General features: G+C 45.6%; 1 protein-coding gene across 3 annotated transcripts in view; it reads left to right on the top strand.

Moving 5' to 3' along the window:
* The first annotated feature begins 4,479 nt into the window (after nt 1–4,479).
* The window catches only part of NFATC3 (nuclear factor of activated T cells 3), a 154,132-nt gene continuing 146,050 nt past the window's right edge, over nt 4,480–12,561 (top strand). For all 3 annotated transcript variants that reach the window (XM_025370212.1, XM_025370213.1, XM_025370210.1), the window contains exon 1: nt 4,480–4,897. In XM_025370212.1, coding sequence (XP_025225997.1) covers nt 4,795–4,897 — 103 coding nt within the window. In that variant the 5' untranslated portion in view covers nt 4,480–4,794. The remainder of the gene's footprint in view (nt 4,898–12,561) is intronic.

Here is a 12,561-nt window from a genome sequence, read left to right on the forward strand (position 1 = left end):
GGGGGATCACGAGGTCAGGAGATCGAGACCATCCTGGCTAACACGGTGAAACCCCGTCTCTACTAAAAATACAAAAAATTAGCTGGGCATGGTGGCGGGCACCTGTAGTCCCAGGTACTTGGGAGATTGAGGCAGGAGAATGGCATGAACCTGGGAGGTGGACCTTGCAGTGAGCCAAGATCATGCCACTGCACTCCAGCCTGGGTGACAAAGCAAGACTCCGTCTCAAAAAAAAAAAAAAAAGCCAGGTGTGGTGGCATGTGCCTACAGTCCTAGCTATCAGGAGGCTGAGGTGGGTGGATCACTTGAGCCCAGGAGGTTGAAGCTGCAGTGAGCTGTGATGGCACCACTGTGTTTCAGCCGAGGCGACAGAGCAAGACCCTGTCTCAAAAAACAACAACAAAAAACAAAAATGCCCCCTTTGCCTTTTCTTATACTCCAACTGGAACTGGTTAGACAGAGGCTGCAGTGGTCCCCTACCCCACTAAGTCACTGAGTCCTAAGATCTACCTTCCAGTGGGACTGGGCTTTGATCTCAGGCCACTTCTCCCACCAGTATGGAAGCCTGGGGAAGCCCCTCCGCTGGCAGGGTCAGGTTCATTTCTGGGCTCTATGTAGGTCTGCTATTAAGATAGAGGCTGGAATGTGGGGGCTTTGAGGGACCTGGGAAGCACTGAGGAGAGGATCCTTCACAGGGGAGGAAGGTGGGGTGGGTCTAGTATATATTCTGTGACTGAGGATGTGGCAGAGATCCTGGTTGAATATGTTGGTCCTCAAATGATCTCACTTTAGCACACCTCAGTGTTGCCTTTCCTGATCTCAAAGTGACCTGCCCAAGGATGGGACTGATGGGGGGTGGAGGGGGCGCAGTTAGGCCTGAAAGCTCTGCCCATTGTTCTCACCATTTCCACCTTAAACTAGGCCACTTAGATTCCCAAACCTCTCCCTGGGCTAGTAGCCACAGCACAACATCCATCCATTCCAGCCAGCCTGATTCAGGATTTCCTCTTAGCTCATCACATTTGGGGGACAAATGGTTTTGGTATGAGCATGAGAGGAAGGGATGAGTAAGGCTGGAGAGGGTGGCAGGTCTCTCAAAGGCCACAGCAGGAAGACTGGGCTGTGTGCAAAGAATCTCTTCTACCTGCAGTTCCAGACACTTGGGTCCTTCCAGGTGTTACTCTGCTCAGAACTCTTCCATGGGTCTCTTAAGTCTGCTCTCTGGACCAAGTCCAAACTCCTCAGCCTGGCATTTGAGGACAAAGTGCTGACCCTGTCTTCTCAGCACCCTGTGCTGACTTCAGCAACTAACTTTCTGAGGTTGTAGTTGGCTGGTCTTATCCTCTCCTCCCAGATTGGGAGCTGCTCAAGGGCAGTCCTTGTGTCCCCTGTGGCTACCTTGGCATGGGTCTGGGGAGCAGGCACAGAAGAATCAAACAAGAGCTTGGGACAAGGGGGATGTTTGGCATGGAGAGGAATAACTTTTCTAAACTCTGAATTTCCTCAGAGGCTCCTGTTTTGCCTAATGGGGAACAAGGGACGGGGGTAGGCTAAACTGTGTCATCCCATGGCTCAGAGGGCACTGAAGAACTTCAACAATGGGTACTTAGGGCCAGTCCTGTGACAGCTGATGATAAAGATGGCTTTCCCTAATTCCCAGTCTTGGGTGGCATTCATACAGGAGAGAGTGGTTGTACAGTGACCCACATAGCCCTTGTCCACCCTGGGGTTCTACCTGCTGCGCTGGTCCTGTGGGCCTCCTGGTCTCACAGGGCTCCCAGAGGGCTGGAGCTGGGCCCAGATGACCTGCAGGAGCTTTGGAACTGCCTGAGGAAGAGCCCATGGGGGGACGTCCTGGCCCTAGCTGGGGCAAAGGCTGAAAGAGTATGTACATATCGGTGTGTGTGGTCAGGCCCCTTCACAGGCTGCAGAGTTCTCAGCCATTGCTGACTTTCTTACACACATGGTGACTCCCTTCCTGCAGTTGGTGCCCATCCATGTCCCAGCCCTCACCATTCCTTGGTAGCTTCTCAGTTTACCCCAGATCAGAAACCCTCCCTACAATGTAACCTGTTCTAAGTGTTCTCCAGGTGCTCAGTGGCTGGGAACATAGATGCATAGCTGAGCATTTGATGCGCGGTTGAATTTTTCAAGCCATCTACAGCTTCTCTGTGGTCCCTTCCCAGTGGAAGGGCTGACCAGCCCAAGCTCTCCCTCCTGCCTGCCATCTGGTCTGACTATGGCTGATCCCATGGTTTAGGTGAAGTCATGTCTGAAAGGACTTCAGATGAGCTGGCCAAGCCTCTGGGACCTTATACTGTATCAGGATCGTGGTATATGTGGTACAAATAGGTGGACCAGCAGCCTGCCTGAGGCAGAGGGCTCCAGAGCTGATGTGGCATTTGGGCCCCAAGTTCCACACTGAGGCCCTCAAGGTTGGAGATTTGCAGGCAGGACAGGTTACCAGGAAGGATATTCCACCCATCTGATGCCAGTTGTTCCCTCTCCTTGACCACTGTTATCTTCTTCCTCTAACTTCATTCACCCCTGTCCCAGTTGAATCCAGTGATCCATCCAGAATTCTGACCATGTAAATCCCCTGCTCTAAGTCCTTCCACTGCTCCCTACTGCCGTCAGGATAAAGTCCAGACACTTTGCAGTGGCCTGCAGCATTCTGCCCACTCATCCAGCCCCACCTTTGGCTTCTGTCCACTGCAGGTACTTTCCGGTCATCAAGTCTTTGGAAATCTGTTCTCTGCCTGGAATGAAACTTGCTCACTTCTTGCCTGTCACTCCAGTTCCTACTAACCCCTGTCAAGGCCCTGCAGCCAGCGGGCTTATGAACTGTCTCTGAGCTCCTGGCACAACCCTCCTTTGCACAGTAGTTATAGATTTGCTGGTCCCCTCTCCCCTACCCCTGAAGGGAGACTTAATTTATCTCTGAATCCCCAGGAACAGCACAGGTACCGGTACAGAACACTGGGCAGAAATGAACCAATACAAGATGAACGTCTTGGATGCTCTGGACATTCCCTGTCTTCCTGACCCAACATCTAGTTTGGCTCCCTCTAGGGCTCCCTGATAGCTCAAGTGTCTGTCCAGACATTGAGATCTCTGCAAGGAGCTTCCCTTTACCCTCTCTTCCCACTGGCTTTTGTGGGCGGTGTGGAATGTGCTGTAGGCCTTGTGAGAGCGGCATTTCTTTTTTTTGTTTTCTCTCTCTCTCTCTTTTTTTTTTTTTTTACAACCTATTGTATCCTCTGAGAGGGCAGCACTTCTTGGACGCACCTGTACCCAAGCCTCAGACACAGCCCTGGGTTCCTCCAGCAAAGCGCATCTAGGGATGCTATACCCTGTGGGCCTTGTGCCTGGGGCACGGAGCTGGGGGAAGCGGTCACCCCACTTCTCTCACCTCCCCGTCCACCTTGCGCCTCAGCGGAGCCCTAGGTAAACAAGTCAGGCTCCCAGTCCCCAAGGACGGCCTTCATCCCAGACCCCAGGAGGAGGCGTCTTGAGCCATCTCGGGAAGGCTAGCTTGCTCGAGAGGGGCAGATCACGAAAACGGTTCTTTAGGCAGTGTCACTTCCTCTCCACTGCCAGACACCCAATTTGGGCGGCTTCATCCCTCCCGCTTTCATGGATATGCACCAGGACACAGAGATCACAGAGCTGTGATTGGTACGAGCTCACAACTGGCTCTCCCGCTCAATCTACTCAACTTCCAGCAAGGGACAGGCCCTGCCCATTGGGCTTCGCCGAGGCCTCAAACGCGCACGCTGTCTAGGGAGCAGCTGCGGGGGCCCGCTAGTAGGGACAAAGGCGCAGCCACCGGAGCGCAGGCTCCGCCCCGCAGAGGGTGGGCCTGCGGCGACCGCGAGCTCAGAGTCCGGACTTGTCGCGCAACCTGCCTCCTTCGGTTTCGTCCCAACCTAGCTGGACACTAGGTCCGGTCCCCGCCCTCTGGAGACTCAGCCATTAAAGTTGAGGTGGGGGGATGAGGATGTGGGCGGCGTCCAGGTAACCCTGCGGGGCCCTAATGCCTTCCCTAAAGCCAGCCATCAGGAGTAACACGATGCGCACCCACATCACCGAACCCAGAACCTCAGTGCTTCGGCACCCCTTCTTGAACATGAGCTCCGCCCAATGAGGAAAAAGGTCTTCTCCACTGGCCGGTGGTGGTCCCCTATCCAATTAGAGAGGCTATCGGCCTTCTCTCGTCTAATTTAGAAGGAATCGCCGAGGGAATGCAGACCAACTACAACTCCCGAGAAATAACTGGGCTCTTCGGGGCTGGGTGTTCACGTGACTTCCTTCTCGCGGAGACCGAGTTACGCGATAGGCCTGTGAGGGGGCGGGGCCCGGCGCCAGTTCGCCGCACTAGTAGCCAATGGGCAGCCAGGTCGGACGGGCACGCGTAGGGGGCGGGGCCGGGCGCGCGGCACGGCGCGAGAGCGCGCCCGCGGCGGCGGTGGCGGCGACTGTTGGGGGGGCGGGGAATATTGGCTGAGGCGACAGTGGAGGCTTAGGCACCGGTGGCGGGCGGCTGCGGCTCCTGGTGCTGCTCGGCGCGCGGCCAGCTTTCTAGCTCGGAACGGAACGCTCGGCGTCCCGGGCCCCGCCCGGAAAGTTTGCCGTGGAGTCGCGACCTCTTGGCCCGCGCGGCCCGGCATGAAGCGGCGTTAAAGAGCTGCTGCCGCCGCTTGCCGCCGCTTGCCGCCGCTTGCCGCCGCCGCCGCCGCCGCCGCCGCCGCCGCCGCTGCCTGAGGAAGAGCCGCAGCACCCTGGGCCACGCCGATGACTACTGCAAACTGTGGCGCCCACGACGAGCTCGACTTCAAACTCGTCTTTGGCGAGGACGGGGCGCCGGCGCCGCCGCCCCCGGGCTCGCGGCCTGCAGGTGGGTGCCGGGCCAGGCGGGACCGTGGAGCGACCCCGCTTCTCGCTCGCAGGATCTCTCGCTCCCTCCCTGTTCCCTTGGATGACCGGAGACCGATAACCCCTTGTGTGTGTGTGCGCGCGCGCGCGCGTGTGTGTGATGAGTTAAAAACGGATTTAAATCGCTGAGGAGGCGTGTGGGTCGCTGCGACGTGGAAGTGGTGGCGGGCTTGGCTGGAAGCAAACTAGTGGGGAACTCGACTCCGGGACGATCGGGGTTTGGAGGCCCAGGGTCCGGGCTGCTGCCCAAGTGGCGTCTGGTTGTTGCTGCTTTGCCAATGTGTTGCAAGGAAAATGTTGTCCCTGTGAATTGTTAGCACACTGGGTTTTTCATCTATTCTAGGTCGTTTCTTGAAATGTGCGTTTGAAAGATGCTTATTTTTCAACGGTAGGACCCCTCTAAAAATCACGCACATGTTTCTTTAAATCTACTTTGCTAGGAGAGTAATGCTTTCGAGTTAACGTCCACTCGTGCAAGTTTATGACCCACAGTTAATTCGAAGTGTAACTGTAACGGGACTTTTCTGGAGACTCGATTTCCTTACTTGAATAAAATGTTCCGGAAGATTTTTTTTTTTTTTTAATCGCGGGTTGCTTTTTTCATAATTTTCCTGGAAAGTTCTAGAAGTCGATTTTTATTTAAAGAAAAACCTCTCCTTGGAAGATATTTTAAAGGAAATCTTGAATTGGGCAAGCTGGGCACCATAATGCTTGCAGGTCAGACCAATCAGGAAATAGAAACAGGATGACTGGGGACTTAGAGGTCTTTTGTGACCTGGTTTGGAATACTGTGGTTCATTAAGTTCAGTTTCCCTGTTACATATGCATACGAACTTCGCAAAGGAAATGGGTAAGATATTTTTTCTTGCCTGGTGTGAGGTGAATTTCTTAATGTTCATGTTGATGTTCAATAGACTGTTCTGTAGAGTTGCATTGCAAAACATACCTGAACGTGAGGCATGAGGATTCTCTAGGCGGTACTTATTTTATTGGTCCTTTTAGTCTTAATATGCTAGATGTCTTTTTCACTGTAGTACATAATTTATAATAGTTATGTGTTGGCTGCGTTTATTTTCAATTCCATTCACATAATTTGAGCACCTATTACGTTGAACCACTCCTACGGACCTTGTTGTGTTATGATGATGATGCAGAGGACTGAGGCTCCTTAAGGAGTTTGGGAAGTAGTTGGAGGAGACACATAGTCCAAGTAATAACTGTGCTACTAGGAAATCTGTGAATGGTGATGCATTTTGTAGTAGAGGAAGAAACAAGAAAAGTGGCATTTGTGAAGAGTGTAGCATTGAATTGTACCTAGATTATCGGGACTTGAAAGAAAAACAGCTTGAGTATTTTTATTGTAAAAGAGAGAAACAGTTGATGATGTCAGCAAACTTTTATTGGGCACAAACTTGATTAGAGCACATTATATACAAATATATGATCAATAAGGGTGTTAACCAAACATATGAATAGTAAAGGAATTGAGTGACTACATAAGTAGGAATTGTATATACAACCAAAATATTGAATAACATTTCAAAGCTATGAAAAAAATTTTAATGATCTTTGTCATACACAAAAGCCATTTTGCTATTAAAATAGGTCTAAAAGGAGTTATCTGTAGCTTGATTTATAACTGAAATTTCCAAAGGTAAACATCCGCAGTTTTATTTGTGACAAAAAGTCCACTTTAAAATATTTTGAGCGGTAATTTTTTAAAAGTTTTTTTTAATATTAAGGCAAAATACGTATGAAAAAACAAACCTTCTTAAAGTGAACAATTTACTGCATTCAGTGTTGTGCAGCTACTGCTTCTGTCTACTTCTAAAACATTTTATTCATCCAAAAGAAAACTCAGTATCCATTAAACAGTTGCCCCATATTTTCCCTTCCCTCCTCCCAATCCGTAGCAGCCACCAGTCTGGGATCTGTCTCTATGGTACCTCTTCTGGATATTTTATGTAAATAGGGTAATATAATATGTGACCTTTTGTGTTTGACTACCTCATTCCTTTCTGTGGCTGAATAATATTCCATCGTGTGTGTGTGTGTGTGTGTGTGTGTATAAAGGAACACAATTTGTTCACCAATTGATGGACATTTGGGCTTTTTCTGCCTTTTGGCTATTGTGAATAGTGCTGCTATGAACACATAGCAATTAATTTTGAAATTCTGTTGAGGATGTGTTATATATTCACAGCTAAGTTTTCAGAATTATTTGTTCACAGAATAAGTTTTCATTTTACTAAGCATAATTATGAGTATGTAGTTTGAAGGAACAAAGTGGATTCACTGAAATGATTTTAGGATAATATATGCAGTAATGTGGAAAATAAGAATAAAATTGTTGGTAGAATTCAGATCCTTGCTGGGTTGTATCAGTGTGTTTGCTGAACTCATTTTTGGATTCTCTTCCTCACTGGAATGGAAGTTCCTTGAGGTCAGATATAGTGTCTGTATCTTTTTCAGTTATATTATCAGTGCCTAGCACAGTTCTTTTACATATATAATATATATATATATGTATTTTTTTTTTCTTTTTTGAGGCAGGGTCTCGCCCTGTCGCCCAGGCTGGAGTGCAGTGGCGTGATTTCAGCTCACTGCAGCCTAGACCTCCAGGATTCAAGTGATTCTCCCGCCTCTGCCTCCCGAGTAGTTGGGACTACAGTCGTGTGCCACCACACCTGGCTACCTTTTGTGTTTTTAGTAGAGATAGAGTTTCACCATGTTGGCTAGGCTGGTCTCAAACTCCTGACCTCAAGTGATCCTCTTGCCTCAGCCTCCCAAAGTGGTGGAATTACAGGCATGAGCCCCCACACCCGGCCCAATATATATATTTTTAAATAGAGACGGAGGTCTCACTATCTTGCCCAGGCTACTCTGGAACTCCAGCCTCCCAAAATGCTGGGATTACAGGTGTGAGCCACTGCACACAGTCCCAATATTTTGTTAAATAAGTGAATAAATAACACCTAAGTTCTGAATCATTGCTCACTGCTTTTTCGTGGTAAAGGAAATTGATGAGAGTTGTTTCAGTTCTTTGGCTTTTATTGATGAGTTCCATAAATTACATCTTGGTAATTTGGGGCTGCAGTGGTTTTACATCTCTAAAGGTTTGGGAGTACTTGTATCACAACTAAATTTCCATACAGTGAAAAGATTTTTGAAAAATAGTGAGGTGACTGGATAGAGAGTGAGGACAGGGCAAGGGATGATTTTAGTGAATGTCCTAAGCAAGCTTGGTAAAGTGCAAATTAGATGATGTGAGATGGACTTAATAATGCTTGATAATGTTGTATGTTGTATACATTTGTGACTGAAGACTGACTTTTTAAGACTGTTATTTGCAGAGGTATTTTGAGATTTTTTTTTCCATTAAAGAAAATTTAAGACCCTAGAGTCTTTAGCTTTCTTTCTTTTTTTTTTTTCAGACAGTCACATTTAGCAGTGGGGAGTTGTATACCAACTTTAGTGACACTAATGTTAATACATTCTAATTACTCACTACCATCAGACCAGCCTACCTTGTTTTTTTAAAATATAAGATTTAAAATATATAAAATATAATTAAAAAGTTTTAATTATATTTAAAATATAATTAAAATATATTTTTTAAAATATATTTTTAAAATATAATATAAAATATTTAAAATATAAATATATTTTATATTTAAATATAAAATATAATATGACAGTGCTGTCTCTGATTTCTCCAGTTAAAAATGAACTAAACTATTTTTTTAAACATTCTTTTACTTAATATGTAACTCTAAATAGATTATATACCTCAGCAGTAAATAGGAAATTTAAAATAGGCACTTGTTTAATGTATTCCATTTACATTATTTGCCATTATAAAGGGCAGCCTCTGGTACTCTATTTTAGCGTAGTGATTGTTTATCTCTAAGTTTGATGTTATAATAATCTGTACTTTGCAAATTCAGAGTTTCATTCTCAGGGTTCATTACTAAATATTGACTTTCTAGTCCTGAATGAGAGTTACTGGAAGGAATGTGCTATATACTATGTGTAGTATCTTATCTACTGCTGTTTTTTCAAAGGGGAGAAATATCTTAGCTACAATATGTATTTTTGTAAGAGGTTTACTCGATGATAAGATATGTGTAATTTTTTCAGATATTCCTTTAATATACAACTTTTTCATATGGCAAGTTGAGGAAGTTTTCCTAGAAATTGTCCTAGAATTTAATCAACAATGTTTTTACTTTGCTTAGTGCTTGGAGATCTGATCCAGTTTACTGTCTCTTAGATAATTTTATTTTCTCACTTTTCAGTGTTTATTGATCATTTGTATTCAAGGTTTTTGTTTTATCTTGTGTAAATGAGATAATGTATTTAAAGCACTTAGCACAGTCCTGGTCCTATTTAAGTGGTGGTAACTAAAAATTTTTTAAACACACGCACACACACTCCCCCCTAACATTTCTCTTTTTTTTGAGATGGAGTCTTGCTCTGTCACCCAGGCTGGAGTGCAGTGGTGCAATCTCCGCTCACTGCAAGCTCCGCCTCCAGGGTTCACGCCATTCTCCTGCCTCAGCCTCCCCAGCAGCTGGGACAACAGGCGAATGCCACCACGCCTGGCTACTTTTTTTTTTTTTGTATTTTTAGTAGAGACGGGGTTTCACCGTGTTAGCCAGGATAGTCTCGATCTCCTGACCTCGTGATCCGCTTGCCTCCGCCTCTCAAAGTGTTGGGATTACAGGCGTGAGCCACCGCGCCCGGCCAACATTTCTTTAAACACACACACACACACACACACACACACATTTCTTTAAACACACACACACACACACACACAGGCTAGTTTTTACTTCCTTCTCTTTCCTAGACCTTTCTCCACATGCTAAATTAAAACATTGAGAGACAGTAGGGCATTTACAAACAGTAGCAGTTTAAAAAGAAGAAAAAAAGAGATTAGGGCAGATGAGAGATTCAGCAATTTAAACCTTACATGAGTTAGAATATTTGGTCTTAAGACATTTTTATCTGTTTAATTCCAGTCTTTTAAATGTTACTTACCTCTTATATTTTATCAAATATGGAAAGTAATACACTTTTAATTATATTTTTCCACTTTCTTGAATTAAGTTCTTAGTACAGTGTGAAAGTTGGTTGATTTGCTGAACATTTAAGTATATAATTGGATATTTAAATCAGTATGAAAAGGAGGAAGTTGCTTGGTTTCTTGTAGAAATTTAATGGTGTGTTTGTACAGCCCATTAGGTACTGTGAAGGAGGTTTTGGATGCTGCTTAGTAGCTTTATTTTCATACCTTAGGTCAGCATTTTCTGTAGTGAGAATATGTATTAGACGACTGAGTCGATGGTAAATATTTTAACATTTCATTTGGAAGAATAATACTCTGTTTCTTTGACACATTTCCTGATGTGTCAAAGATGCTTCTGGGGGTAACTGGCAGAATTTTGTGGTCTAGATTAGTGAAAAAATGTGTTTGAGCAAGTATGGGGAAAAATCGAGGAAAAAATTTCATTGTCATGTTTTTGTTAAAAACGTTCATCATTGCAAGAGCTGTTCCTGTACTTTCTTAGGTGTTCCTATTTGCCAATCCAGAAAGGATATTTTGGCATATATTCTTAACTATTAGAAGTAATACTGTAGTAGTTTTATTAGGTGATATAAAAGTTAAAACTTGGGTATTATATACATAGCCAAGAAGTTGTGGGGGTTAAGTAAGGCCTGTATCTTAAGCGTTCAAGATAATAATTTAGAGTAAGCTGTAGAATCAACTTATAATAATGACTTGCCCAGGAGATCGAGACCATCCTGGCTAACACGGTGAAACCCCGTCTCTACTAAAAAATACAAAAAACTAGCCGGGCGAGGTGGCGGGCGCCTGTAGTCCCAGCTACTCGGGAGGCTGAGGCAGGAGAATGGCGTGAACCCAGGAGGCGGAGCTTGCAGTGAGCTGAGATCCGGCCACTGCACTCCAGCCTGGGCGACAGAGCGAGACTCTGTCTCAAAAAAAAAAAAAAAAAAAAAAAATGACTTGCCTTTCTTTGGCAACCAGTAAACTTTGCCTAAAATTGTGTTTATTTTTATCGAAGGCATAGTCCAAATTCTGCTTTTGAGGTTTGCTCTATATTTATTTTTTAAATGAAATGGAATCATAAGGACATTTTTGGTGAGAAAATGTAGTATTACTTTTTCTTCAGAGAAAGTCATAAATAGTGGTATATAAAATGGGGACCTTTTAAGAGAAGTTAATGAGTTGTGTCACTGATTTCCCTCTCCGTATTGCTAGCTGAGTAGTAGATGGTTCAGTGTGGTAATGTTTTCTTTTAAATAAGAGGTGAGGTTTAAGAAGCCATAATATAGTGAAGGCAGTCACATTACTCTTGTTGGTTTTTTTTTTTTTTTTTGAGACGGACTCTCGCTCTGTCGTCCAGGCTGGAGTGCAGTGGCCGGATCTCAGCTCACTGCAAGCTCTGCCTCCCGGGTTATACCATTCTCCTGCCTCAGCCTCCCGAGTAGCTGGGACTACAGGCGCCCGCCACCTCGCCCGGCTAGTTTTTTGTATTTTTTAGTAGAGACGAGCTTTCACCGTGTTAGCCAGAATGGTCTCGATCTCCTGACCTCGTGATCCGCCCGTCTCGGCCTCCCAAAGTGCTGGGATTACAGGCTTGAGCCACCGCGCCCAGCCCACATTACTCTTAAAAGATAGGAAACCTGAGTAGGTTGAGCCTCATTTGATAGTAAGCAGTAGTTTGCTCACAGCAGTAACATAAATAAGGAAGGTGTTGTCTAAAGCTGTCCTGCTGGGTCAGGGAGTAGACACAGCAGAGTTGGCAGTAGGCCTGGCTTCTAAAACAAAATCCAAGTCATCAAATTTGCCCAGGCATGCCATATGAGGTTCAAGTAACAGTGGAATTTAAGAGGAGTGAGTTTGTTCAGGTAGGCTTAGGAGAGTCACAAGCAGGAGCAAGCTTTTTTAAGAGCCATCATTTAAACTGAAACATAATGTGGGTCTGCATATATTTTTGCATTTCTAGTAATGTTTACGTAATTGTATTGTATGACTTTCACCTGTTGGCAATTGGAGCTCTAAGATTTAAGTAACGTAGGCTATGAATTGGTAGTTTACCAACAGCTGAAAGTTAATCTTTTGGGACAGTTCTAGTTAATATTAGTTAATATTCATGTGTGAGCCTGGGCATGATGGCTCACACCTGTAATCCCAGCACTTTGGGAGGCTGAGGCGGGTGGATCACCTGAGGTCAGGAGTTTGAGACCAGCCTGGCCAACATGGTGAAACCCTGTCTCTATTGAAAATATAAAAAATTAGCCAGGTGTGGTGGCAGGTGCTTGTAATCCCAGCTACTTGGGAGGCTGAGACAGAAGAATTCCTTGAACCCGGGAGGTGGAGGTTGCAATGAGCCGAGATGGTACCATTGCACTCCAGCCTGGGGGACAGAGTAAAACTCAAAAACAAAAAAGAAAAAACAACAAAAAAAAGCCTGGGCACGGTGGCTTACGCCTATAATCCCTGCACTTTGAGTGGCTGAGGCAGGCGGATCACGAGGCAGGAGTTCGAGACCAGCCCGACCAACATCGAGAAACCCCGCCTCTACTAAAAATACAAAA

The sequence above is a fragment of the Theropithecus gelada genome, chromosome 20 (genome assembly GCF_003255815.1).
Source record: "Theropithecus gelada isolate Dixy chromosome 20, Tgel_1.0, whole genome shotgun sequence".
NCBI lineage: Eukaryota > Metazoa > Chordata > Mammalia > Primates > Cercopithecidae > Theropithecus > Theropithecus gelada.